Here is a 27,752-nt window from a genome sequence, read left to right as displayed (position 1 = left end):
GCCCGTTTAATATTCTTAATTATTTTAATCAGAATCCGTAGCAGAATGATAGAATTTTCATGATTTAGACGCATTTGTGCCATATCCAGTGACAGCCAATCGTAATACACCTTTTTTCTGGTGTCATAGCAACGAAGCTAGACTTGGGGTCACGTGGCTTCAGTCTGTCCCCCGCAACTAATTGAGAGACGATGTTAAGCCTATTTTTCAAACTATTTTCTGACAGCTACTAAGCCCAACGCGATAAAGTTCGAGTTTCGGGTTTAAATCGTAATTAATCTTAAGTTTAATGTTGATTATTAGTATTTTGAAGCTGAATGGAGGTAAGAAACGTAATATTTAAGTGAAATTGTTTAATATTTCCAGAAAAATTACAAAAAAATTAGTTCTTGTTACGATTAGAAGATAAATTTCATGAATTAGTATCTAGGGTTTATAAATTAGTAATTATTTTTTAGATTTAGCTAATTTTTTCTGTTGTCTTTGTTGCCTAACCGCGAGTAGAAGTTGTCTTTTGGATAATTTCATTCTTTTCAGCGCGTATGGATTCCTTTTTAGGGTTTTCTTCTTGTCAGCTTCTTGAACTGTTTTCGTAACTTCTTTCAAGGCTTCTTGGTAACGATCTAAAAGTTCCTTAATTTCTTCATAGGGCAATAATAGCTGGGGAATTTCATCCTTATCAATACTTTTAACCAATCTTTTAAAGAAATTCAATTCCATTCTTGAAGCAATGATAGTAATAGCTGTTCCATTTTTCCCTGCTCTGGCTGTACGCCCAATTCTGTGAATGTAGGTCTCGGGATACTTTGGTCTATCGTAATTAAAAACGTAATCAACGTTTTCGAAATCAATTCCTCTGGCCATTCTATCTGTACAAACAACAATATCTATTTCTCTGTTGGCGAATCTTTTAAATGTTTTATCACGAACATCGGGCTGCATTAGAGAGGTGATCTTGCCAACTTTTGTGTCCCCCATTTTCTCTAAGAAAAGACACAATCTACTCGTGCTTTCCGTTGAATCCGTGAAACATAGGACATTCTTAAATTCAAAACGGTTCAACATGAACCAAACAACCAGTGGTTTTATATTCTCATCACAAATTACTATGTGTTCTTTCAGTTCTTCGGGGGTTCGGTAACGTCCGGTAAAATCCCCAGTTTGTTTGGTATTAGCCACTCCATCTTGATTAGTTGTAGCTCCGATTGTCGTGAAGAGTTTAGGGTTAAACAGTGACAGTTTCTGCAGTTTATAAGGATCATGGCTCAATGTAGCGGAGAAAAGCAATTTCTGACAGGGAATTGATAGACTTCCTAAGATGCACGGAGTTATAACATTGCTTCTGATTCTTTTAAATGGATTTTCCATTCCGCATAAACAAGAATCGTTAGAATCTCCGTAAACGGCTCTTTCGACAAACTGTAGCCAATTATGTTCCATATCTTCCATCATACGATCAGCTTCATCGATAATTAGGAACCTCAGGTCTTTTAGTGAGAAACCACGCGTGTTACAAATGTGATCGACTAATCTACTGGGAGTTGTGATTATAATATCGTAATTTGAAGCTCCGTATTTATCAAAAAGGGTTTTCTGTTCATCCTGGAAGTTTTTTCCTCCGATCATACCAACTTTTAAGTTAGTTCCCTTTGTGTACGTTTTAAAAACTTGGTAGATTTGTTTCGATAATTCTTTAACTGGTATTACAACCAGGGCTCTGATTTTGCAAGCGACGCGATCGTTTAAAGCTTGTACCACTGGTAAAACGTAAGCTAGGGTTTTCCCGCTACCGGTAGGAGCGGAGACGCAAATATCGGAGGGTTTACGGTAAAGGGAACTTGAAATTGACTTAAGTAGATATGGAATTACCACGCGTTGAACTGGAAAGTATCCCTGGATTTTGTTTGAGGTTAAGAGATTAATTAGGAAATCGTCTAAACCTTCAAAATCCTGTTGATCCTCAATTTGGTTTAAATCTGTACTGATTACGGTGGGATTTGCCAGCCAACTTGGTAAAACCCTTTCTACTTTGGGTTTTACTTCAGTTTTAACGCTTCCAAGGATTTCAAAGAGATTTTCGTCATTCTTAGGCTCATTTTCGTCCCGATGTTCTTCATTTTCTTCCCCAATTTCTTGATTATCATCAGAATTAATCTCAATATTGCTACCGTAATCGCTGCTGGATGATTCTCCGTCACTTTCCATGGCTAATACACTTTACTGAAAATTGGGGATTGAAGATTGATAGATTTATACACAACCGTATTTTTAATTAAAATTACTGCGATTAAAATTAATTAAAAACGTTTCAGAATAGCAAAACTTGTTTATCGCGGTTCAGCAACCACGTGTTTAGGCTTAGCTATAGTTAAAGAGTTCGCCATAGAGGACGCTCGAGTTTCCAATCAAGAAAAAAAAATGATCAGGGTTCATACAAACCTGGAAAACTCGGGGAAATAATAAAAAACGCAGGTCAGGGAAAACTCAGGGATTTTTTAGAAATTTGGGGAAATCAGGGATTAGCGTGTTTAATTTTACTGTAATGTAAATATTATTTTGAAGTTTAGCTAAAATCAAGGAATTTATTTTAATTTTAGGTCGCTTTTTTTCTGACTGAATGACGTCACGATGGAAATTACTTCGAAGGGTCACGTTTGGCCATATCAGCGAGGGATCAAGGTTTACGCGGTCTAGTGCACAACCGAGCTGCACGGAGGGTCGCGGGAACCAAACATTACTGACGTCACTGTGGTTCCCAAACGCGTTGGTTTTTCACGGTATTTTTATATCGGGTTGCGTGAACTTTTCGTGAACTTTGACTTTTGTGGTGCGCGAGTTACGATTGTCTACGAGTTCATCGGGATACCGAAAATAGTGGGTGAGTACATAGTTGGCGCGCGAATAAGCAAACTTCAAGGTCAGAGCGCCTGCGTCCTATAGTCCTTCTCCCAGCTGTCAGGCCAAAGCCAAAATGTTGCGCGCGCAGGTCAAAGGGCAGCGTCCTATAGTCCCTTTCCCTATAACGCCCACGCATGTCAAAGGGCAGCGTCCTATAGTCCCTTTCCCTATAACGCCCACGCATCTGGAAGTCGAGTCATCATGATGTCACCTTTGAGCATTGTTTTCTCCAAGACACCGGTGGAGCAGCTAGAGGCCGACCAACGAGGGGTCAAGCTTATTACTGTCGTACCTGGAAGGTGCTGGGAAACCTACAAACTGTCGATTGTGAACTTTCTATTGAAGGTCAAAACGCGTCAATCGGTTTCCTAAAATGTTCAGAAAATAAGTCGCGTCGCGGATTAGTTTTTAACAACAAGTTTAGTTTTGTGAACTTTCCGCGTCATAGTCTAGCATCGTGTTTGTGACATTTTTCACCATCTTTGGATTCGATCGTCCTTAAAATGTAAGTACCCTTTTTATTATGATGTGTTTTTGTCACCGTAGTTATTACTACATGTCTGGGAAAACTCAGGGAAACATGTGGAAAAAAGTGGAAATCAGTTTTAGAAAAGTTGTATTAACCCTGATAATAATTATATATATTTATATCTTTAAATATATTTATTTTTATTACGTACAAACATACGTTACAATATTTCTTGATTTTTAAGCCTATTTAATAAATGTTTAAAGTTTTTCGTTTAATTTTTAGTTTGGGCGTTTCCCGTACAATGCCGCTAGTTGCCGGTCGACAAGAAAATTCGTCTGGTATTGGCGGCGCGGTTTATCAGTGGAGGCGGTTTCCCGCTAGTCGCACGTGTCGGAAGCCGTGGCCCGGCCCGTGGAGCTCTTTTCAAAAAGCTCGAACCAACTGTTAAGAAGCGCGGAACCAGTTTTACTGCCAAGGAATATTTTACCACTCTCTCGTTTTTTGGAATAACAAGAAAAATCGTTTTATACAAGAATTTGAGGTTATCTGTTTACCGAAGAAGTTAAATCAACGGGACTAACTCGTAACGTAACGTCAGTCGCGGGAAGGAACGAAAAAAAAATGTGAACTCGCGATGAAAAATACGAAGCTAAGCCTCGGTCAAGTGAAAATAGGCGAAAAGTAGTCGAATATTCGCCACTATGGGATCGCGATTGGAGAGTATCGAAGTAGTATTGAAAGGTGGATCGCCCTGGGGATTTAAATTGAAAGGAGGACAAGAATCTTGCTCGGAATTAAGGATTTGCGATGTGAGTACTGTTTTTGTTTATATTTTGGGGTATTCGCAAAAATAGGCTTAATCAACAGGCGCGTAATAAATTATGTTTATGCCTCAAGTAGGCTTTGGAAATTGACTGACTGTCAATAGGTGAAGATTAATTTCGTATTGATATTTTGACTCGTCTGGCATCGAAAATAGGCCTAAACCTGTCTTTTGGCCGCAGTACCAATCCAGTAGGGATATTTTTCATCCACCATAAGGGGCAGAAAGAAAATAAAATAATTTGAAATTCTCTATGTAATTAGGAGAGCCCTAACTCGTCGAAAAGTCTCGAAAGCGATCCGTGGGTTGTTCTTATGGGGTGCCTAAGGGCGATATTTAGTTTTCTACGCCAGAAATGAAAAAAAAACTCCGTGACACCCAACTCACTGACTCCTTCGAAATAGAGATAGGAGGAGGGGGGAGAGAGGTGGTAAACCTAAAGATTTTGTAGAGAAAATCGACTTTTTTGACCTTGAAGATCGCCCCCCCCCGTGCCATGCTTAGCTAAGCCTATTTCTAACGCGTAACTAATTTCACTCCGGTGCCAGAAGGCAGACGTAACGAATCCCCCCAAAAATAATCAAATCAATCCAGTTTATTAATTATCGCGACGAAGATGGCTTCTTCTCCCCATCCCCATCCTCCTGCGTCTCCAGACGTTTCCCATAGGGTAAACAACCGTGTTATGGGTTTTTATGGTGATAGACATGGATGGCACCAATCTGTTCATTCCTCGAACCATTTTGAACCCCAATTACGAAACCATACCCCGTTATCTCTTTTAAATTAATTGGTTATCTTGTTTATGGTTTTATTTTTGTAATTGCATAAACAAGTCCTTTAAAGGTAAACTTTTGCTCTCGTGAAATGGAAGGAGGGAGGTTAGAAATGTGTCCAAATTAAAATGTTGACATGTCTACAACAAAATTGTCCCCCGAGTGAAGTAATTGGCATCTTGTTAGACTAGTTGTAAGTACCATTGCTATGGCAGGATGGAGATTGGAGATCATAGATACAGGGGGGGGGGTTAAGAGATTTTCTGGTAATTTTTTTACTGTTTTGTTTTCTGTCATGCAATTTGAGACTTTTAAGGGCACTGCCTTTGCAGGTTTTTTTTAGCTTTTTTCTTTGCCCTCTATATATACTCTTAAGACTGACTGGGGTCATTTATTTATTTGAGGGGGAGGCTGATTTTTCTTTAAGGGGGGGGTAGCAAGGCCGAGAGGGAATCTTGAAGGTCACATCTTATGGGCCTATAGGGCCTAGCCCTCCCTCCTCAACCTGTTTTATAATATATATACCAACTTTTTTAAGTATATCTTTAGAAAAAAAAATTATTTTAATATTGGATAGAAATTCCGGCCCCCTCCCCTTTTTTCCTCCCCCCCGTCGATCTAGCCTTAGGCCTAACTCGTCTGTGATTTTTTTTTCTTTTGAAATAGGTGTTTTGTTTAATATTTATTTATTGGCGTTTAATTAAATTTAGTTTAGTTTAATTTAATAACAACCTAAACTGTGTTTTAACTGTTTAGTAATGTCCGTTGTTAATTCGTGTATTGACTTTTGTATGTTGAAATGTTCTGGTGAAGGTAAAATAGATCAATTACACCAACTGTTTAGCTATAGAATTTAAATTCTAATTTTTAAATGACCGGTTTATATCATTCCGTAGCGTAGAATCAATCTCCCATCTACCTGAAATCTCAGGTTATTTTTTTTTATTCTGGTATGGGCGGGACCAATTAAGAAATTGCAATTTCTTTTTTTTTTATTTCATCTTTTAGGTTTTTTAGATGTCAAATATGTTTTATTAATATGCCAATCGCGAGTCTATAGTTTATTGGTCCCTAAGATATATATTTTTCAAGGTTTAATTTTTTAATTTTATATAATTCCAAGAAAATTCACGTGGTATCCTTTTAATTTAATCTCAAATTAGTTTAATAGCCTTCTCCCTCCTCCCTTCCCCGATGTTCTTTATTTTGGTTTAGTTTTAGAAGTTCCTTGATTGAAGTAAAGTGTTGTTATTATTAGTTGTCGTTGGCTCAATAACCGTATTATTACGTTTTAAAAAACACAATGAACCTCCCAGTTCTTTGTCCTTGGGGTGGTTAGCTTGGGTACTTAATTGGTCCAGGGGCTAAGGAATAACTGGACATGAAGTCATCAAGATCTTTTAGGTTCCGCGTGGTTTACCATGTGTAAAGAGAGAGAGAGATCAGACACCCTCAACCTAATATGGATGAAAAGGGGTAGGATACTTGGTCAATTAGCCAGCTTCATATGAAATGGAAAGTTTTCTTTTTACTCTTAAATATTTTTGGCAACCGTCCTGTTAATCTTGACACCCAAATTTTCCACCTTGTCATTACTTTGACGATCAACTGTATAGATTAATCCCTTTAGTACTTGTCCACGAATTATTTGATTCTATGGGGGAAATATCGTGGGTTTTTCGCCAGGCTGCCTTGGAACGTAGAGTCAAGTTGGACTAGTTAGTTATAATTTCCGTTTCCGCTTGGAAACCGAGGCTTAACAATAAAACACGAGACTATGGAACATTGGTAATTACACCTGGCGTCTTTTTTTACAATAGGGAAGTTTTTCTATGAGGAAATATATCTTAGTGATATTTTATTACGGTTTAATGGTAGCTATCCACCCTCTTTAACGTGGGTTTTCAAGGACAATGGGGTAGCTTTTGGATTTAATGTTTATACTTTATTTACACCCTATATGTTCTATAATTTGCTTGCCTTTTTTAATTTATTACAAACCAAATTTGGTATTGTTTTTATTTTTTTTTAATAAGGGTGTCACGTGACTCGAATTATTGTGATTTGTGTGGGAGGGAAGATCTACTCTATTCTCTCGAGTATGTTAAACAAAATTTAGGCCCTAAATATTTTAACCCCCAAAAATTGCCCGGGCTCAAATAAAAAGTAGCCCAAAAATTGCCCGGGCTCAAATAAAAAGTAGCCCAAAAATTGCCCGGGCTCAAATAAAAAGTAGCCCAAAAATTGCCCGGGCTCAAATAAAAAGTAGCCCAAAAATTGCCCGGGCTCAAATAAAAAGTAGCCCAAAAATTGCCCGGGCTCAAATAAAAAGTAGGCCAAAAATTGCCCGGGCTCAAATAAAAAGTAGCCCAAAAATTGCCCGGGCTCAAATAAAAAGTAGCCCAAAAACTGCCCGGGCTCAAATAAAAAGTAGCCCAAAAATTGCCCGGGCTCAAATAAAAAATAGCCCAAAAATTGCTCGGGCTCAAATAAAAAATAGCCCAAAAATTGCTCGGGCTCAAATAAAAAATAGCCCAAAAATTGCCCGGGCTCAAATAAAAAATAGCCCAAAAATTGCCCGGGCTCAAATAAAAAATAGCCCAAAAATTGCCCGGGCTCAAATAAAAATAGCCCAAAAATTGCCCGGGCTCAAATAAAAATAGCCCAAAAATTGCCCGGGCTCAAATAAAAAATAGCCCAAAAATTGCCCGGGCTCAAATAAAAAATAGCCCAAAAATTGCCCGGGCTCAAATAAAAAATAGCCCAAAAATTGCCCGGGCTCAAATAAAAAATAGCCCAAAAATTGCCCGGGCTCAAATAAAAAATAGCCCAAAAATTGCCCGGGCTCAAATAAAAAATAGCCCAAAAATTGCCCGGGCTCAAATAAAAAATAGCCCAAAAATTGCCCGGGCTCAAATAAAAAATAGCCCAAAAATTGCCCGGGCTCAAATAAAAAATAGCCCAAAAATTGCCCGGGCTCAAATAAAAAATAGCCCAAAAATTGCCCGGGCTCTAATAAAAAATAGCCAAAAATTGCCCGGGTTCTAATAAAAAAATAGCCAAAAATTGCCCGGGTTCTAATAAAAAATAGCCCAAAATTGCCCGGGCTAAAATGAAAAATATGGATAAACTCGGCTATTTTTCTTTAGGGTTAACGTGATTCTCGGTTTCCTTGAAAGATATTTAATTATATTTCTATGATAATTAGTCGTTTTAAACCACCGCTGGAAAGTTGTAGTCGTTATTAATATTTTTTAAGTGGTTTTAAATGTTACACGACCTTTTTCTTGACCCCTGGATAGTTTATACGCCAAGAACTAGTTTATGTGGATTTTATAATATTGGGTCCTTTTGTTTCAAGGTAAAGCAACGTTTTTAATCCGTACTGAATATATATTTAATTTAACACTACAGGCCTAGAAAGTGTGGGAAATTTTGAAATATTTTATTTAAATTTTTAGGATTTGTTAACTTTTCGGGGTTTGTTACGGAACGGTTGTCGTGCGTCGAGTTATTTACATAAGCGTAACAACTTCCTGTTACGATATCCATGTAGACTCGAACTTTAGGAACGTTTCTTTGAAGATTTTAAGATATTAAGTGGAAAACAAAAGCCAAACTCTTCTTTTTATTTTAGATGAACGTAAACTAGCTTTCTTACTTGATGGTACGAGAGATGACAAAAATTATAAACTTTGAAAGAATTTTCGTGCTTTTGACAATAGGCAATTTAAATTTTGCTTGGGCTTGTTACGTTAGTTAAGGCACATTATGCGATCAAAGATTTGATGGTTTTCATTTTCCTTTATTATTAATTTTTTTTACGTTTCGAGCTTGTTTATTTTTAAGGTGTATTGTAGTGACTATTTTTCACGGGTGGTCTAATACATTTTTTTGGAAAAGTTTAGTTTCTGTTACAAACCCTTTAAATATATTTAAAAATATCAATTTTAAAAATCAGAAAGTTATTAAATACCAGCGTGAACTTTGTAAAGGAATTTCCAGGGCATCTTCTAGATTACGTGTATAACAATGAAATGAGGCTTTAGTTTTGAATATTGTGGTTAGAATTTTACGCGTCTAAATTGTCTATCACGAACATTGTTTTTTGACCTATTCTCGCGATAGTGATTATAAAAGGACGTCAATATCTTCAATCTTTTGGAGGGTTTTTATCTCGTGACCTTTTATGGGGATTGGGTGAAAGTTGCGGTGAAAAAAATAAATATCACACGTTAATGGCGTGGGCGTAGCTCTGAGAAAATGTAGTCTTATTATTTGACCTCTTTTTTTTGGCACCATTTCGTCTCAATATGTAAGGTTAGTGGGGTTTAAAGTAAGACTGTTAAACACCTTGGGTGCATGCCGAGGTACGAAAGAGTTTACCTGAAGAAAGTCTAAGGGTGGGATGATACGGTTTTGTAGTTCGCGGATTTAACACCAGGTGGCGATACCGTCTTTGCGACGGAGGGAAAGAATTTATATATTTATTGAAATGTACATGTTTTTCAATATGCAAATTTTTATTCGTAGAATAGTTGAATTTCTTTGAAATTACGTGAAATTCCCAAATTTCAGGGATAATTTAAGGGTTTTTTTTGGGAAATTTATTATTTATAATATAGCCTATTGGAATTTGATACACAGGATGGATGGGGTACTGTAATTTTTTTCTTTTTGGGTTAATTTTTTTTGTCTTATCCATTAAAGGTTGAAGTTGACGGGAAAGCCGCGGACTCTCTATTGGAAGGCGACTTGCTACTTGAAATCAACGGAGTTAGCTGTCACCGTCAATCAGAGGCCCTGGACTTGATCGATTCTGCATTTCGGACACTAACTCTCACCATATGGAGGTAGGTGTAGCCCTTAAGTACATATTTTTTTTTTCTCGGAGTAATTCCCGTCTATTACTGTCTACCTACTCACTCGTGGCTATGGCTGCGACTTGAGGCCCTACAGAAAAGCTTGTATTCCCCCCATCTATAAGGAAACACCCTGTATTTTTTAATTTAGAGTAGGGTTTCTGATAGGATATCCACGTCAATTTTTTTAAGCCATTTTTTTGCGGGGGTATGATGTTGTTTTGTGTCACCAAAACTTCCCAAGATGTGATAATGGAATTTGACACGGGTATTTTCTTCTTTTTTCCCGAGGAATTCCTTTTTCTCAATATGTAATTGGTTTCGGGGGGCCCATTTCGTATGGTTTTATCTTTTGAGAGAATGTGTTTTAGACTTGATATTAAGAATATGGTAGAAACTAGGACTTGTTTACGTCGCAAGTTGGGCTAAAACCATTAGTATAAACAGACATCTGCCCAAAACGTAACCTCGTACACCTTAATAATTTAAACTAAATCTTTATGCGTTATAGTCTAAAAATAATTCTAACTTCGAATGAATTTTAAAAGTTAAATAACTTGGCTTAGTAAAGTTTTTTCACGGTCAGGGATGGACGCTCGCTCAGTTGGGGGTTGGGTTCTTTTTCTTTTCCTTTTTGTTCTATGGCAACTTTTTATAGTTTAAGACTGGTCCTTGTAGACCAGAATAACAGGGAATACGCCCTGGCGAGGTGCTGGTTTCTATCATGGGGTCTCTCTCGACAGATTTGTACGTCTCTTCTAAAGAAATGAAAAACGTACCTGAAATATATTACGCAGGTGTTCGTGTTCGCGGAGCTTAACCTCAACGTTTGAACCTTAAAATTTTAAACATCGTAAAAAATACAATATATATTTAATAATTTTTAAAACTGCCAGGTTATTATCTCCATAGACCTTTTCTGCCACGGAGAATGCCTACGCTTTGGGTTTTGTAAGGTTTTAGGTTGATGAAGTTGGTAAAGAGATTCGCGTCGAATTAGTCCATGAAGTTTTTAAAGGATATTTTTTCTCCTGTTCAAGGACGATAATGTTTAAGTTCCCCTAAACTAAAAGACTCCCTTTCAAATTTATGAGAAATTAGAAGTTAATAATACGGGGTAAAGAATAGTGAATTCCCTTACTAAATACCGGCCAGTATGGACTTGTTATTTTCCGACTCAAAACGAAGAGCTCGCTCTTTGAGGTTGTTAAAATCTTTACAACGAGCGCTCTTTTTGGAATGTTTTCGGCGTTCGAGTTACTTACTCGCATGATTTAAAGGACTTTCTTTCTCTCCCTTCTTTAAAATTTAGTTCTCCTTAACTATTAGTTCCGCCGTTTTAAATATTCACTCTGGAAAAACGTGTATAACACTTTTATACGCGACGGGAGGTTCAAAATCTGTTTCGAGAAATTATGCTGCCCTTCTCTCTCCTCTAGCTTTTAAACTGGGTTTTTAAATTTAAGGTAATAAATTCTTTAGCGCCGAGAGAAAGTTGTTTCTCTGAACTCTTCTTTTAGTTTTGAAAATTTTTCGGGGGGGGGGATTTTTTCCCTTCCCCCGCGGTTGCGTTGTTTGACCTCTCGAACTCTATCTACCTTGTTAGAGAATCCCCCTTTTTTTAAGGTTAAATTTAGTGCTCTCCCGGGATAGGTTAGAGGTAATTCAATTTAGAAAATTATTATTCGAATGTAATTTTATTCATACCTTGCAAGGGGCAGATATTATGACTTTAACTTAATTAAATTGAATTACTAGGCGGAAGCCAAAGAAATAAAACTCGATTAGACGTAACTGTATTTGAATTACCCATAGACCCTCATTTTTTCCCTGTAAATGAATTACCCGTAATACTTTGCGGTATATCCCATCATTTTCTGGAAATTGCTCTATAATTCCAAAATAACCCAGATTTCAAAAAAGTCGTTAAATCTTAAAAACACACAAACACATTTTGCCCGTCACCTAAGACGCGGAAAAATATGAACAAAGAAAGAGCCCCACTATTGAGTCATCATCATCTCTGATAGGTCCGTGATAATCCTTAACTCGTGACCTCGCCATCTCAATTTGACCTTTTTCTTTCCACCCCGAAAGTTAAGCTTAATCCCGCCTTACAGTCACTAGATTGACAATATTGTGAGCGATTGCTTTCGTTTAGAGAACTTAGTTTATAGTAACTTGACCCATATAAAGGTAAAAAAATTCTTTATTTTATGTGGTCAGATATTTGAGATCATTTTTCACTGGGAGTTTGGTTATAATCTGATTGCATTGTTATTTGGCGGATAAAATTTTTGATCATTAGGGCCCCTTAAAGGAACTAGCTGGCTCTCGAAAAATACCCCGCTTAAATACTATTGTCGGATGAGAGTGGCGTGCTGTTGTTGATTTTTATCCGTGATAAATGTTTCTAATTTTTTATTTGATTCTCGTGGGATTATGTATCTAAGATTTTCTTTTTTTTTATTTATTTATATCTTAATTTTTTTAACCTCTATATCAAGTTTTTGCTTCAAGGTTTAGTTTCGTTTACCAACTAGTTTTCTTGTATATTTATGAATAAATTAATTACACTCTATTAATCACGCGTTTAGTTACCGATAAATCCGGCTGAACTGAAAATTAGTTGCCAAATATGGTTGGTTTTTTTTTCTATATACCAAACCGGTGTGGTTTTCTTATAGTCTGAATTGAATTGATATATATTTTTAAAACATAGTCTTCTTGGTGTGTGTCCTTAATTGGCATTAATTTAAATTTAATTTTGATTATTTATTATACGTAAGATTCCCCATTGATTAAATTTCTAATATTTGAGATCGATAAATTTTATTATTTTTTTAAATATATTGAATAATTTTTAATTCACAAAATAACGTTTAGCCGGATGTTTACAAGTTTGAAAAAGAAAAAAAAAACCATTTTGAAACGAACTTTCTTATAGAGGTTAAACAAATTCTTGTATTGATAAACATAGTAACTCTTCAATGCATTTTATATTTGAAGGGGAAAAAATCCCAACTTAATATTTACAACCTTTGAATATATAGTTTTGAATTTCACTTATACAAATACCAGAAATCCTTAAACGCGTGAAAAACATTCCTATTCATTTATGGACCATTTCGATTTAAATATCCAGCTATTTACTAAACCCCAAGATTACGCCTTACTATCCCTCGTAATCAAATGCCTTATTAAAGGCAGAGTGGCTAATTATTAAAAATTGAAGGTATGGGAGGTAGTTGACCACGCGCATTCAAGCGTTTACGCGGCGTTTTCACGCGCCATTGACTACGAATAAAAATGAATTTTATATCGTGACGTAATTAATATCAACCAATCAAATAACGAGGGTCTTTTTATCTATATTCTAAAATACGCGGCTTTTAATCCGAAGGATTATTTTAGTCGAATCCCTTCAAATTCCCCAATGAGTTGATTACGTAAATCTCCGCTTGTTATACCGTATAGTAGGTTAGTTTAGCTAAAGACAAGCGTAACCCGAGCTAAATATGGATTAAAATCAAACAGAGAAAAACTGGATCCGCGACCCGGACGTATTAGTCTAGAATACCTACACAAAGAATACGTTCTCGACGCGTTTTTGAAAAAGAAAAAAGATTTTAATGTATTCTCCATACGTGGGTGCGTTGCCAAAGAAAGCTTTCTTGAAAATCCGACCAGTCGAGACCCCAACTTCAGTTTTCGCGGTTTGATTTCTTACACTTAGGGTTCTGGAGTATCCGAGACGACGCGTTGTGTTTTAGTTTAGTTTTTTTATACCGGGGAAAGATATTCCGCGAAAAACCTATTATAGGGACGTTGTTGATAGTGTTACCAAGGAAACGGTGCGTTATACTGAAAATGTTTTGTCCAGTTTGGATCACGGACAGCATTGTGTGTTAGTTGACCAACGACCGCTGACTTATAGAATCATGTTGAACGCCTTTAATAAGTTGATTCCCAACAAAAGGAGACGGTATGTTGATTTGTTTTGATGTTTCCTTGGAGGTGCATGGGATTAGTAGTTTTATTTTGCTCTTTTGAAAACACGTGCAGCCTATAAGGGTTTTTTTGACATACGTTAAGCCTTTGCCCCCTTTATTGAAGTTTTACCTTAAGAGATATTGTTTTTAATCAGTAATTTGGTAATTCCCATACCGTAATTTGCCATTTTAATTTGTTCGGTAGATTACACGCGGCGTAAATTGCGAATCTAATTAACGCTAATTGCTTATGCCCCGAGGTTTAAATGTTACAGGATATTCAATTAGTTTTTGACCGGATACGATTTAAAAAAATATGCATACGAAAACTGTAAAAATATTTTTTTTTTCTTTCCCCGAGATGTTAATTTAAATAAGTTAGAAATTTTAATCAACTTAAATTTAATCCTCGAAAGGATCCTTAATTATTAGGTCAATGAAATCTTAAAATTATTCGGCTTTATCGGCGCCTCTCTCTATTGTTTAATTTCCCTGTATTCTTGAGAACAAAACTTTATAAAACCTGATGGCACTCTCACCTTCTTATCGTACCATTTTATTATCGGCTAGTTAACTTTAAACTTGTCCCCCGTATCTTCCTAATTATCCCCCTGAACTTTGATTACGTTTTCAATTTAACTTGTCGTTAATATCGCGGTTGTATTTTTAGAGGTCTGGGATTGAGATTGTTTCACGTGCTGGGGTTTCTTTTTTTGAATGGGATGGGTTCATCTTTCGCGTATAGTCAGAAAGAGTTGACAGTCGATTGGAAAGTAATTAAGATCTTAATCGTAATAAGGATTAGGGGCAATTTGCATTGTCTATAATTTCGGAATGACGCGATAGTCTTGTGTCCTTGAAATATTTTATAATTGGCCCGTACCTTTTGACACTCGTTTAATTTTCCTTAATTTTTTGCGTTAATAATTAGGCGTATAGGTAATGTATTCGTTAGTTAAAGTTTATCGCTAGAAGCGCGAACGAAGCCTAGACCGTCAAAATATTATATTTCAGATTGGAAACTATACCCTAATTAAAAAGGAACTTTAATAATGACCCCTTTCTTTTCTTTAATATGAAAAGCGAAATACATATCCATAACTTTCGCTCTCGACCATTACATTTTATGGTATAGTGTTTATGATCAAACCAGTTTTAGGGCATATATCGCCCTCCTCTTAAGCCAGCTAGAGATCATGCCGAGTTTTTAGCGTCTCTGCATGTTTTTTAAGCACCATCTTTCTTCGAAATCTTGTCCAAGGGCGGGATTTTCTTAGAACCTTTTTCTTTTAAAAAAATCCCATTCTCTTTATTCAACAAAATCTTACGATCAACCTTCAAATACGAACATGGGCTTGTTCGATTCGGAACGATTAGCTATTTTCTCCCTTTACGAATTTATCGTATTATCAAAGACAAGAGCGTGGTAGCTCGTGATCTCGGATGAAACTGCCCTATTCTTAATTAGTATGCTTTTCAGCTTCTTTTCTCCCATTTTTTGAAGCTTAAGATCAAGTGAAAGGGTTCAGTCTAGATTAATGTAACAGTAATACACCGTAAAAATGGTTATTTAAACCCTCTAGATGCGGTTAAGATTTCTAGCTCCCCTTTTTTGTCTTTTCTTTTCTTGAAAGAAATTCATGTTCATGATAATAATTTATTTAGATTGCTTTTAGATAGTTTTTAATCGAATATTTGATGGATTAGGGGTTAGAAAATTGCGATACTCCTTATCTTTAGTTTAAGGGTAATGATGTACCGAGGAACCACACTTTCACCCCATCATTTGGTTTTCATTATTATTTTTCACGGGTCTCGTGCGGCAATTTCGCCTCAAATTTCACGAGATTTCATCGGGTCTCGTGCCCTAAAATTTCACGTGATTCCAGGGGATTTCACGAGGAAAAAAAGGCTACAAATTAGAAAAGGCATGGTAATAACATTGACCTATCATCAAAGTTCAGTGGCGTTAGGAAACTCAATATTATAAATTTAGAAACTCTTGGTCGTGCTAAACTATCTTTTAAGATTATGTAAGATTTGCAGTGGCTATTTTTTAATCTAAGCTTTCTATCTTTGACAATTTTTTTCTTCTCGTTAATCCTCATATAGTTTTAGAACGCAACCTAATCTATGGGCCCAAAGTCGCGATTCTGAATTGGTATAACTGGGTGGTCCGAAGCTTTGCCTTCTTAATAACACTCCTGGTTTGCTTCTCTTCGGTTGGAGGACCTCCCCGATTTTTTAACTTGACGTAAACTTTTAAAAAATGGTCCTTCGGTAGTCTGTTGGTTAATAAATTCACAATGATCTACTGGCTTAGATTGGCTTGAAACGTAACGTAACCCAACCGTGTGTGTGGTGTGGTGTGGTGTGATGTGCTGATGTGGTACCAAGTAGATATAGATTCGCCCCCCCCCCTCTTTTTTTTCTTAAACTTTTGGACAGTTTTAATTTATGTCCTAACTGATTTCGCTCGACTCTGATAAGTGACTTAAGTTTAAATAAGGTTTTTATTAAACTTTAGGGAAAAGTGAGGTTGTATTTTGAGGGAGGTGATTCCGTGATCGAATTGTTAAAATTTAGTTTTTATAAGTACCGACCCCCTAAGGGGTTGTGTTGTGATATTGATACCCTTTGAATTATACCTTCTATAGCTGGCAATTAATTATTGGGATGGGGTTGGGAAAACTCCTGGAAATTTATAAAAAATTATTAAGACTCGTGGAAGAGTTATATTTAAAAAACAGGGAGATGGATTTAGAAAATACTTCGAAAATGACAAAATTTTGAATTTTATTTTAAGAAAGAAAGAAAAATAAGTATTTTTATATTTGATCTTATTTCAATGACACTAATACCCTTTCTTTATTTTGAGAAATTTCCGTGAGAAATGATTAGAGGTCGTAACCCTGAGATCAAGGAACTGCGGGTTTAATATATCTTTAGATACCCCTTTATTTTTTGTTACGGGAGATATCATTCTCTGATCAGGGTCATCTACTCCTCCCTTGATAAGGATAACGCTTGATTCTTTGAACCTAACGGACATAGTCTTTTGACTGACTTCTTCTCATAAATCGTAATCTGTAGCTATACAGTATCGTGCTCGCATTTTAGATTACGGCGCATTGTTTAGATTTTTTGAGGTTCTGTATTTCATCCCGACTTTTCCGTTATTCCCTATGAGGAGAGTAAGATAAGATATTTAAGAGTTCTACGATGTTACCATGGACGTGGGTGAATCCCAGTTGGTACGTAGATTAGATGGTTGCGAGAATAATCCGCCAATTTTTGGCTGGCTCTAACTGGTTAGGGTAACTTTGTACCCACGTGACGCAGTGTTAAATTTAGGGAACCATACCTTCAACCATCAAATTTTTGAACAATATTAAAGTCTAAAAAGATATTTCCAGCGAATTTCCGCGTGGATATTTACTGCTAAAGTCGTGATTTGGTTTGATCAGATTTACTGGTTGTATCATAGGCATCCAAATGGAATTATTGTGGTTTTATTTTTTTCGTTTCACGAGATACGGTCGGTATCGCGGTATTCACGCAAACGCTTACTTAACATAGCGGATCTTAACGTTTTGACGGTTTTGCCAAAAAAAAAACCTTTATTTCTTATGAACAAGATTGGAATCTGTAAAGGAAAAAATGCCTAATAATCTTCGTATCTTACGCGAGATTTTTCAGGCAATTATAGAAACTAAAGTTCTTAATATAACGCCTAGCATTAATCACTCCGTGGAAAATATAATGGATCCATTAATTAGTTAGAATTTAAAATATTTTAGATTATATAATACTTTAATTTTCATTATAATTTTAAGTGTACGAGAACATGTTTTGTTGCAAAATATAGCTTTAATCGTAAATCAAAACTCGCCTATATATTATATTCAAAGCGTCCTATTCAAATTCAAATTTTCTTTGCAAATTGCATCCTTCCTTCAAACGATGTTGTAGAAATTGAAATTTTCGAACTTTCTCGAGATTAACCTTGAACTGTCGTTCTCTTTTTTACAATATAATAGGGCGCGGATGTTTCTAGCGAACTTAAATCAAAATTGACTCGAGATGAATATTAATGAGAAATTATAAGACCACAATTCTTCCAATCCAAGTGGGAGTCGGTTTTGTCTATTATACGATTTTGACTTGACCGATCATCAAATCCCAGCCTCTAAACCGCGAAAATTTAAATTGTTTCTGGTTTTAAAATTATATACGCTTTAGTATTTTGTGTTTTTGCCCCTTACTTAAGAACTTAAGGTCCTTGTTAATATAAATCTATTTTAACTTATATTTAAAAGTCGTGTTTTCCGTTGGATGGAAGTACATTTCTCTCTCTTCCTTTTTAGATGAAAGTTTTAAGATAGTTAAATTTGCTACGGTTTCTAATCCGTGGTGGGCGTTGTTAACTCGCGATTCTTTCCGTTGTTGCGTCATGAGTTTATCTTGTCGACCGTCATGTTACTTTGGGGAAAAGATGAGAAAATTAACATGCTATGAATTCGTGAGTGGCTCTCTCGTATAATATCTTTAAAACTTCGTGACGATTTTTTTACACTTATCTTTATGGATATGCTGTATTTTTTTTTTAAATTTATTTACAAAAAATTGCGGTTTTTTTCCTTTTTCTCTTTTAAAAATGGTATGGTTTGCTAGTTTTGGTGGTGCAGGTAAAGATCAAGATTTTTTTGAACATGAACTTTCGCGTTGTAGTATACCACCCTTGTTTACCACATGTCGTGTGTTTAATTTTATTTCTTACCGATGTTGGCACGCTCGTTTATTCGCTATACGAAAGTACCTTGGCATCTCGCGACCCCGGTGTTAGTGACCTTGAACTTACAGAGTTAAATGATTTAAAAAAAGTTTAATTTTAAGTTAGTTTAAACGGGGTTACCATGGGTCAGGAAATATTAAAATTGAAATTTGTGCTGAAATAAAAATTTTATTTTAGTATGGAAATTTCTTGGGTTCTGCTAGATTACTTTCTTTTATTTCTATATGCCTCTGAATTTAAACGATTTTTTTGGCTGCTAAGAGTCTTATTATTATATAAATTGCAGCCAAACGAGGTCGCGACAAAGAAAGCCAAGTTTGCCCGGCATAATCTCCAATAATGCGCAATTCCTCGCCATTATACTCTCTCTTTCTCTCTCCTTACACTTCTTGATAATTCACAATAAGGACCTTGGCATATTTAAAAGCTTAGCTTGTCCACTTCGTAAAATAATCATAATAACAGTTTATTGTTTGCGATCAAAATTTAAAATATAATTTTTTTTATTATTTTTCATTCCATCCTTAAAACGTCTACGCCTTTTGCTCTAATTGCGTAGCCACCTTTATTATAATATGCAAATTACGTACACGACGAACCAGCCCCCAAATTTCATTTCTCCCTCTCCAAGGGTGGTGGAGGGTTTAATATTAGTTTAATAGAAGATCATAAAATTGAAGTACATTCATGGGATTCTTTAGAACCCTCGGTCGACTTAGCTTAGCGTCTATGATTTTACCATGTTTTTTTTTTTAAAGCAAGCCTTATTAGCTATGGTGAAAAATCTGTACTGGCACTATATAATTTGGGAGTATAGCTCCAAACCTGTCTCGGTCGTTGTAGGATAATTTTCGGACTGACTTTAGATGGGTTTAGTTATTTTTAGTTCTATAGAAGAGTAGGTAATCTCTGCCTTGATTTTTAACTCATTTCTTTTTGATAAGTATTGCATGATGCAGTTTCTCTCAAGGGCATCTTTAGTTATACGGGTATAGCTTCCAAAGATTTTGATTCAACTAACTTTTTGTCAGGCGTCTTTTCATTTTGGAGTAGTCTAAGGGGTTATATTATATCAAGGGTATATAGAAAGTGGGGAGGTAGGAAGGAAAGCATCATACTGGGCACCCCGCCGCTTTACTTTAGTGATAGAGTTAAGGAAGGAATTCTTTTGTTTTAACTTTGAATTATTATAATTTCGTGGTTATTGAAACTTAACCTTGTTCCAAATTACCTCTAACCCCTTTTCCACCAATCACGTCACGTTTTTTTATTATCGCATGCCGGTTTATAACTGTCATTTAGACTTTCCGGTGATCGTGATTGACTAATTTCGAAGCCACTCTCTTTCTCTCTCTCCTGTACCATGTCAAACTTTCCCACACCGTTACACGCGTGTTTTCATAATGACAAGATATTCGTACATGAGAATACATATCTGTTGGTATGGGACCCTTATTGGCGGAAGAAATTCAAATGCCTTCCTTCGCTGTGCATTCTGATACGCAGAGGGACAAAACTTTTTCCTTTTTTTTTAAGGGCATAAACGAAAACATGGGTGTGTTTAATCACGACTTTTCTCTCTCTCTTTCTGCCGCTTCGAAGATTTCTCGAATTCATCTTCTTGATTTTAATCCATTTTGTTTAAAGGAAGTTTTAAGAAGGTTCTTGGATTTAGCGATATAAGTCTTTGGTTCGGTCTAATCGCTTTCACTATCTGAGGAATTTAAAATATTTTTATCTGTTTTTTCTTCTTTAGGGGAGGGGTCAATTTTAAATTATTGAAAATATACGTCTTATTTACTGTTTTGGTTTAAAAATATTGTTTCGCGCGGTTTACCACGCGTCAGTTTGTTCAACTTTTTAAAATAGATCATGTGGAATTTATTTTTGATGTCATTGCTTTGAATCAATAATTTTGGGGTGGGTTTGCAGGTTTTTTGATTTTAATGAAAAATATATCGGTTCAATATTCATCTAATAATGATGCCAATTTCAATTTTAAGTACTTCCTTTAGGCAATATTGTCGTGGAAAGTTCGATGAATCATGATTTATTACTTTCACGAATCTATGAATATTCATTTCGTGTGATCATCTTTCTTATCTCTAATCCTTTAGATACCGTCCGTGATCGAATTTCTATTTGCTATTTAACTAACCGAAATTAAGGATTCATTTAGTTTAATATTAATACAGCCCCAGGGTGGTTCGAAAGATATATTTCTACAAACCTAAAAGTAACTACATACGTATGTATGTACCAAACCCGGCCCAATTTGTCAAAAATTTCTAATGACTTATTTTTGTGCTCAAAAATCGAAGCTTATTATTTTTTTTTTGAAAGGGTTAAATATGTTTTAAGCGAGATATGTCGATTCCAATCACGTCGTTTTAAAATACGATTTATATTTTTATCGGGGGAACACTAATCTATCTTTTTAATCTCGAAATCTCTTGAAAATTGACCGACGTTCGAACGTCCAAAGAATGACGCCCGTCATTTAACATTTAAAAGGGTTAAGAACTCAAACTTCTTATTTCCAAAGGGGAACTAAATTGCTATGTTTCTTTATAAATATTTAGTTAATGCGGCGCTAATTACGAGGTATTTCATTATTACTTTGAGATTACCATCGCGGACTACCAGTTTCGACCACGCCATCTCTTTACGTTGAAGATAATTTTTTTAAAAGTATTTCTTTTAATCATAATCAAGACCAAACCTCCTTCATTTAGTTGGGGGTATAATCCTTTTTGATTGTATTTTAGGCCCTCGGGATTTTGGGTGGCGCTCTTCAGGGGGGCGAGCTACTTTAATATAAAGTAACTGACATTATACCCAACCTCTTGTCGTAATAACCTTCTTGGGTGCATGCTGTCTTGAAAGCCTCCCGAGTATTTTAAATTTTTAATTAAATTTGCAGGGACTAATTATCCATTCTTCTTTGGTATAATTTTGAGTTAAAGTTTGTCGTAAGCCTATGCCTTGAAATGTACGTTATTTTTAGCGGAATAGAAACGTCGTGTTTCGTGTTTAATGTTAAGTTAATCCGAGTGATCATTCTTTAATTCGGTTTGATTAATGCCGTTGCCAGCCAGCATCCAATTTAACTGACAAGATTTAAATTCCTTTTCTTCTTTTTTTCTGGCTGCGCTTCGAGTGTTTGCTTATTTAGAACTTCCGTTTTGGTAATTTGTAATGTAATTTCAAATCTCGTTTTCTTATACTACGCTTGCCTATGTACTTTAATTCTTTGTTCGGGGTTGTTTTCAACGTTACGTTAACGTGAGGGTTTTTTTAAGAGTAACTATAACGTCAATCAATGTTAAAAAGGTTTTTTTTTTCTTACTTGAATTTATTTGGTTATTACCATGAATATTAGAAGTGAAACTTGAATAACTGCTCGGGTGTAATTTTTCTTACTAGATAAAGGGGTTTTCTTCCATGAATTTATTCCGTTTTCACCAGGAATGTTTAAACGAGATTGCTAAACTTTGAAATAATTTCAGTTTAAAAAATAATTTATGAATATTTTTTAATTTTATTTGAAGAATAATGGTCATTAGGTTAAGACTTTTAAGTAGTTGCGTCATCGGCAACCAGTTTAAATGGTTTTATAATAATTCAAAGGCATTGTTACGAATGAATTTTTGATTTCTTTTATATTATAATATAAGATGAAAAATCTATCAATTTTTTCAAAGCTAGAATTCTAAATGAATTCTAAAAGGATGCTCTGAATTATTTAGTTCTCTCTCCCAATGGCATTGTTTAAGGGGGATTTCCGATAATACTTAAGAAGGATCATTCATTTAAATTGGGGTTGTTATCTGCTCTATAGAAAAAAAAATATGTAACCGGTTCTACTTCATAAAAATACGTGCTCGCGATCTCTCAAAGGAAATCGAAATTTTAATTTTTCGAATATCATTAATTTACGATACTTTCTCCGAATTATAATTATCATATCTTTATTTTTTTATTCTCTTCTTTCCTTATTATATATTGGATAATTTATGAATGTTTCGTAATGTTAAAATTGATTAGATTAGAAACTAATTAATACGCTTATCTTTGAGTTCGATTTAGTTTAGGTAATTTAAGTACGATTGGGGTTTTGGTTTGGTTTTGTTCTGAACTTGATCTTGAAGTGGTGTTTTTTTTATTATTGTAATTGCCTACAGTACGTGATTGAATTGAATTAATTTCTAGGTGATTAACTTGTAGTTTTAATTAATGCCAGACGTATGGTTTTTTTTAGTTCTGATTGAGGTTAGCTATACTTTAAATGAGTAACTTCTAAGTAACTCATGGCCTCTTAGAAAGGATATAAGAAAAATATCTTATGTTATTTTTCGGGATTTTTTTTCTTACTTAAGATAAAATTTGGGGTGTATTCCATCTAGTATTATATGATGTATGCAATAACTGAACATTAAGGTAAATTTATCACTTTTAAATCTGGGTTTTTGAGGCACTGTGGCGTGTATTATAAGAAAAATCTTTTAAAAACGCTAAGCAACGGTTGGCATACTCCCTCTTTTTTTAACCAAAAAGAAAAAAGGTCCTAGAGCAGTTTTCTTACCTGATATCGACTGTTAAAATCACCTACACTTTCTCTCCTCGCTGTTAAACCCCCACGCTGCTATATGGGTGTAATTCCAAAATATATCACGAATGCCAGTTATCTCCGTTAGGCTTAGCGTCCACATAAATTAACATAAAATAATACTCGATCGGATTGACTTTTGGTTTTTAATCTTTATACAGAATGTTTACATCATCGCCGAGTTTAGGGAAAAATATTTATTTCAAGTAGTATGGAGGTTAGGTTACTAGAACAAATAGATCATTCAGTTCTGTTTATTATTTTTTTGTTGTAGTTCTAAAATAGGGTTCAGATGTACATAGATCAAAATGTGTCTATGTGATGTGTTATTAAAGGGGTTGTGACAGTGAAACTTTCTTTGAAGATTTTTAAAGGTTTAAGGGGGAAGTTCGGGACATTTTACCTTGACTTAAGTACATGTAGATTAATGTCATGCCCACGTATGTTAGGATGGTTGTTTAATTCCAACCTTATTATATATTTTCGTCTTTGGCAGATGTTTTGAGACTAAAGGGGTCACTTTTTTTTTTTGGTACGTCGCGGGACTCGTAAAGACAATTAACCCGTATTTTCACCCTCCCCTTCCCTGGGAAAGTCCATGTTATACTGTAGAAACTCATAAATTTCATTTAAGTATTTTTAGGGATGATTATGTTTAACAGACTATGCCAGCGTTTGGGGTAATTTACCTGAACTGGCGTAATAAATTTAAAATCTTTAGTTATGTCCTAGCAGTATTTTAGGAATAGGTTTTGTTTTGGTTAATAGCTGTGAATAAAATTTCAAAATGTTATCGGTCAAAAATATATTTGATTTAAAAAAGTTAAATTTGAAAGTCAAATATTGATCGAAAAACGTTTTCGAGGAATCAATGAAACGAGTCCAATTGGTTTTTTCTGGTCAGTTTCACTCGAAAAGCGTCAGTTAATTGCGGGAATGTTCGGCCAATATTCGCCGCTCGGTATTCCCCAAATACCGAATGTGCGGCGCCGGCTTAAAAGAAATTTTTAAATCATATTTCATTTAATAACTAGATTTTTTTCTTTTTCAAAGAAACTTTTGAATTTTTCTCCGAATTTTACTCCATGAAAAGCATTCATTTAATCAAAAAATTTCAGCAAATCTTTTCATGGGGTTATACAGTATAGAATAAAAATTTCAACTGGGTATTATTTCAGGGCCCCTTTTAGACTCGGGAGTGTAGCGGTGGTCGCGGCTATACCGAAAATATATGCTAAGCCTATTTTTAAAGGATTTTTTGTATATAGTGGATATATGTTATTATGGGTGTGTGTAGATGCGCTTGCTGCTCAGGTTTATAGACGCCAATGTTATTCTCTATAGATTCTGCTTTTTGCAAGCGTATTTTTTATACGTATATAGATAAAGGTATTCTCTTTTTAGTTTTAACTTTGAAGACACGGACCGGTTATGTAATGTTGAGTGAATATTTTTAGGGTTAACAAAAACTATACAGTACACTACAACAATGTCTATAAATTTTTTTTAATTTCTGCCGAAATTTTAATTTAATTCGTGACGGTATAATTTTAAATTTATAAAAGGTACTCGCCAACCAAGGCTTAGTTCCATTTTGCTTAATTTCTCGAGAACTAATTGTTGTAACGCCAAGTATTTTAAATCGTTGGATAGGCAAGAAATAGGGCTATAACATAATTAAAGGACATCCCCGTATCTCTTATAGAACCAGAGAAACTGTCGTCATACTTCTGCTTGAATAAACTCGTGATAAGTTGGACGCGTAAAGGGTTCAAGGCCAAATACTTCATCGGCTTTTCAAGCGAAATCATTTGATATTTAAGAGAAATATCCGAAAAAGCAGCTCGTATATGCCTTTTAAATTATAGAGCTTTTTAAAACGCATTACGAGGCCATAAACCGCGCCATGTTTCGAAAGCATCGTTGCCATGGGTATAGTAATGACAGATAACAGCCAGCGTAGTGTGCCGCGCGCGGCTCGACATTTTAACCCCTAGAAAGTTGCTCTCGCTTTTTTATTCAAAAGGGAAATTAAATTTATTGAATCATGGAGAAGGGTTAGCCAACGTCGCTACGGCTAATTAATAACGTAACCTTCTCATTTTCGGTTTAATTAATTAAAACCGGGCAGTTAATAACATACCGCTCTCTAATTATAAACGTCGCGGTGAATTTCAATCGTGGTGTTTTTTTTTCTTCTTATTTTTCAAGGTCACTTGGTTGAATTATTATGTATTAAGTTATTTTATAAACTTCTTATATGTGACACCAAATGAAAACTTTCTCTCCAAACGGATTTGGATATTTTTGATCTAGTTATTTTAGAAAAGGTTTTTGGGGTTTTTTTTTCTTCTTAACCCTTTTGGTCTTTATTTAAGTATATCGTATTATATTTGACGGTGACCTTTGAACCCTTCAAGAGTCGGGTATGTATGGTGCGCGGCGTATCTCTTTCAAATTAATGTATTTTATGTCAGAAAATGTAGGACGGAGTTCACTTATGTATTTCACTAAAAAAAAAATTGCCAGACTTAATGTATTCCATCCAAAAAGGGGTGGGGGAGTGCTTTGAAATTGGTCTAAATGTCTGTCTGGGTAAGTATAGTTCGCTTAGAAATTATTGTATGTAAGGGGCAGCTTTTTTTGTGAGTTTGTGGTAATGTTTCTTAAAACATGGGATGGTTTTTGAACCAGGTCGCGTCTCGTGCATGACTTCCACCAGAATGTAGCTATCGCGGCTGGCTACTGAATATATAATAAGGTTCAATGTCTATATGATATAATTATATTTTTTTGTTGCCTTGCCAGTTGGTACGTGGGGCTTTTTAGCGAATGTGGAAATTACTGGGGTATGTAAGGGTTGCTACAGTAACTGGATATCCTGGAGAAGTCGGAGTAATTTTGAAATGAAAAATCTGTATCAACCCTGACTTGAATTTTGCATCTTTATTCTATTTTTTTTAACTGGGTTTTCGGGTCTATTTTTCTTACCTAAAAAACTAGTCAGCTCTGAGAGACTTCGATGATGTCGGAAAGAAGGATCTCGCTCCCCGTTCTTTTGTTTGCTAGCAGCATAGGCCCGTATCTAATCGTTTACTCACTGCATGGATTGAAATAGAAAAAAATACTTATTTTATATTTTTCAATAATAAAAGCTTATCTTGGTAACTTGGTTAGTAGTTGATGCAACGCGAGTCCAATTTAGATGTTTCACCGAGAATTGAAAACTACTTTCATTGCGCGTACCTTTATCTTTCTTCTTCTTTTTCTTCTTACAATCACGGGGTTGTGACCCTAAGTAATATATCACACCATAGGGGGTGTTTTTTCTGGCAAGAAAAGTATGTAATTATCTCCGTGGGTATGAACTTTGAATTTTGGTTCTATACTGTACCTTTAAATTCATCTTGAAATATATTATAAAGTACGGTATGTTACTCGTGATTGGACCTTTAATTTTAAAGTCATCTCGCTCGTTTGCTAGTTTGTATTAAGATTTAACATGAGAAACAAATTCTGACGAGATCCCATTCAAGTTTTTTCGAAAATTACGCTAGCTGAACCAGTTTCTCGCGTACCCAAATTTTTTAATAATTAAAGCTAATTATAATACTAAAATAGGAGTATTTAGAAAGTACTTCAGACTCGGATTATGCGGGTTCTTTTTGAAAACCATCCCATATTTTAGTTTTTCCGACCCTTTTTTATAATTATCGGATGAAAACTCAAATTTGGACTCGGTATTGTAGGAAGGAAATTTGTAGCCCATTTATAGCACGATTTCTAGTTCTGTAAACACATTTATTTGAATATTTGTATTTAACAAGGGAAATTTAGACTTACCCCGTTATGGTTTCACGTAATCGTAAACAAACGTAAGGTTTTTTCTTTATCTTTCGAGACCTAGTTTTTATTTAATTTCTTCTAAACATTGATGGAAATAAATGTAAACTAGATTCTCGTTAAGATGTTTTTGCGTGTAACTAATTATTAATTTAACGCCAACGATTATTTAATTATATACCGCTTGTTATATTTATAACAATATTCTATTTGTTTACCTACGTAATGTTTACCTTACCTAATTTTAAGGTGAAACTCGTCACGATTTTGTAATAAGTCACGTATGTGGTACAAAATTGTGTTTAAGAATGGTTCGATTGTCAGGGAGTAGACTAGACTGTTGATTGGTTAAATTCCTCAATCAGGGGAGCTAAGAATAAGGGGTCAGAGGTCATCCTTGTTTAAAACGTATAGGTTAAATGATAGGTTATCCATCACTGGGATTCGTTTAAGATACGTCACGTGTTTCTATGGTCAACTGATAGACTGGACTCACTTTCAAATTATATTGCATCGTGGGTTTACTTCCCGCTTAGCTGATGCCCAAATTTAGAAAGGAAAATATATTTAGTAAATGTAAAAAACATTTAAACATCTAGTTGGCAGGATTGGATTAGGTATTAGATAATGAGTTTTGTTTTTGGGCTTGTTCGGATTAGCAATATCGTTTTTGGAATCGTTC

At 35.2% G+C, this 27,752-nt stretch overlaps 2 protein-coding genes across 3 annotated transcripts in view; one reads left to right on the top strand and one right to left on the bottom strand.

Moving 5' to 3' along the window:
- Positions 1 to 176: 176 nt before the first annotated feature.
- Positions 177 to 27,752, top strand: part of LOC149690874 (uncharacterized) — a 158,868-nt gene continuing 131,292 nt past the window's right edge. The window contains exons 1-5 of one of the 2 annotated variants that reach the window (XM_089870551.1): positions 177 to 323; positions 2,598 to 2,878; positions 3,090 to 3,403; positions 3,653 to 4,179; positions 9,680 to 9,822. In XM_089870551.1, coding sequence (XP_089726677.1) covers positions 4,072 to 4,179; positions 9,680 to 9,822 — 251 coding nt within the window. In that variant the 5' untranslated portion in view covers positions 177 to 323; positions 2,598 to 2,878; positions 3,090 to 3,403; positions 3,653 to 4,071. Of the gene's footprint in view, positions 324 to 2,597; positions 3,404 to 3,652; positions 4,180 to 9,679; positions 9,823 to 27,752 lie in introns of both variants that reach the window. The other variant, XM_089870550.1, reaches the window with a different exon arrangement.
- Positions 339 to 2,385, bottom strand: Dbp73D (putative ATP-dependent RNA helicase Dbp73D). Its single transcript, XM_089870659.1, has one exon. The coding sequence runs from the start codon at positions 2,203 to 2,205 to the stop codon at positions 448 to 450; it is 1,758 nt and encodes a 585-aa protein (XP_089726785.1). The 5' UTR covers positions 2,206 to 2,385; the 3' UTR covers positions 339 to 447.

The sequence above is a fragment of the Phalangium opilio genome, unplaced genomic scaffold, assembly GCF_054372755.1.
Source record: "Phalangium opilio isolate 3A_F unplaced genomic scaffold, DU_Popi_V2 ptg000031l_1, whole genome shotgun sequence".
Lineage (NCBI taxonomy): Eukaryota > Metazoa > Arthropoda > Arachnida > Opiliones > Phalangiidae > Phalangium > Phalangium opilio.
Note: the sequence above shows the minus strand (reverse complement) of the source record. Positions and strands in the feature narration are given on the sequence as shown.

Coding starts and splice junctions, on each gene's coding strand:
- Dbp73D (XM_089870659.1), bottom strand. CDS start 2,205: ATGGAAAGTGACGGAGAATCATCCAGCAGCGATTACGGTAGCAATATT.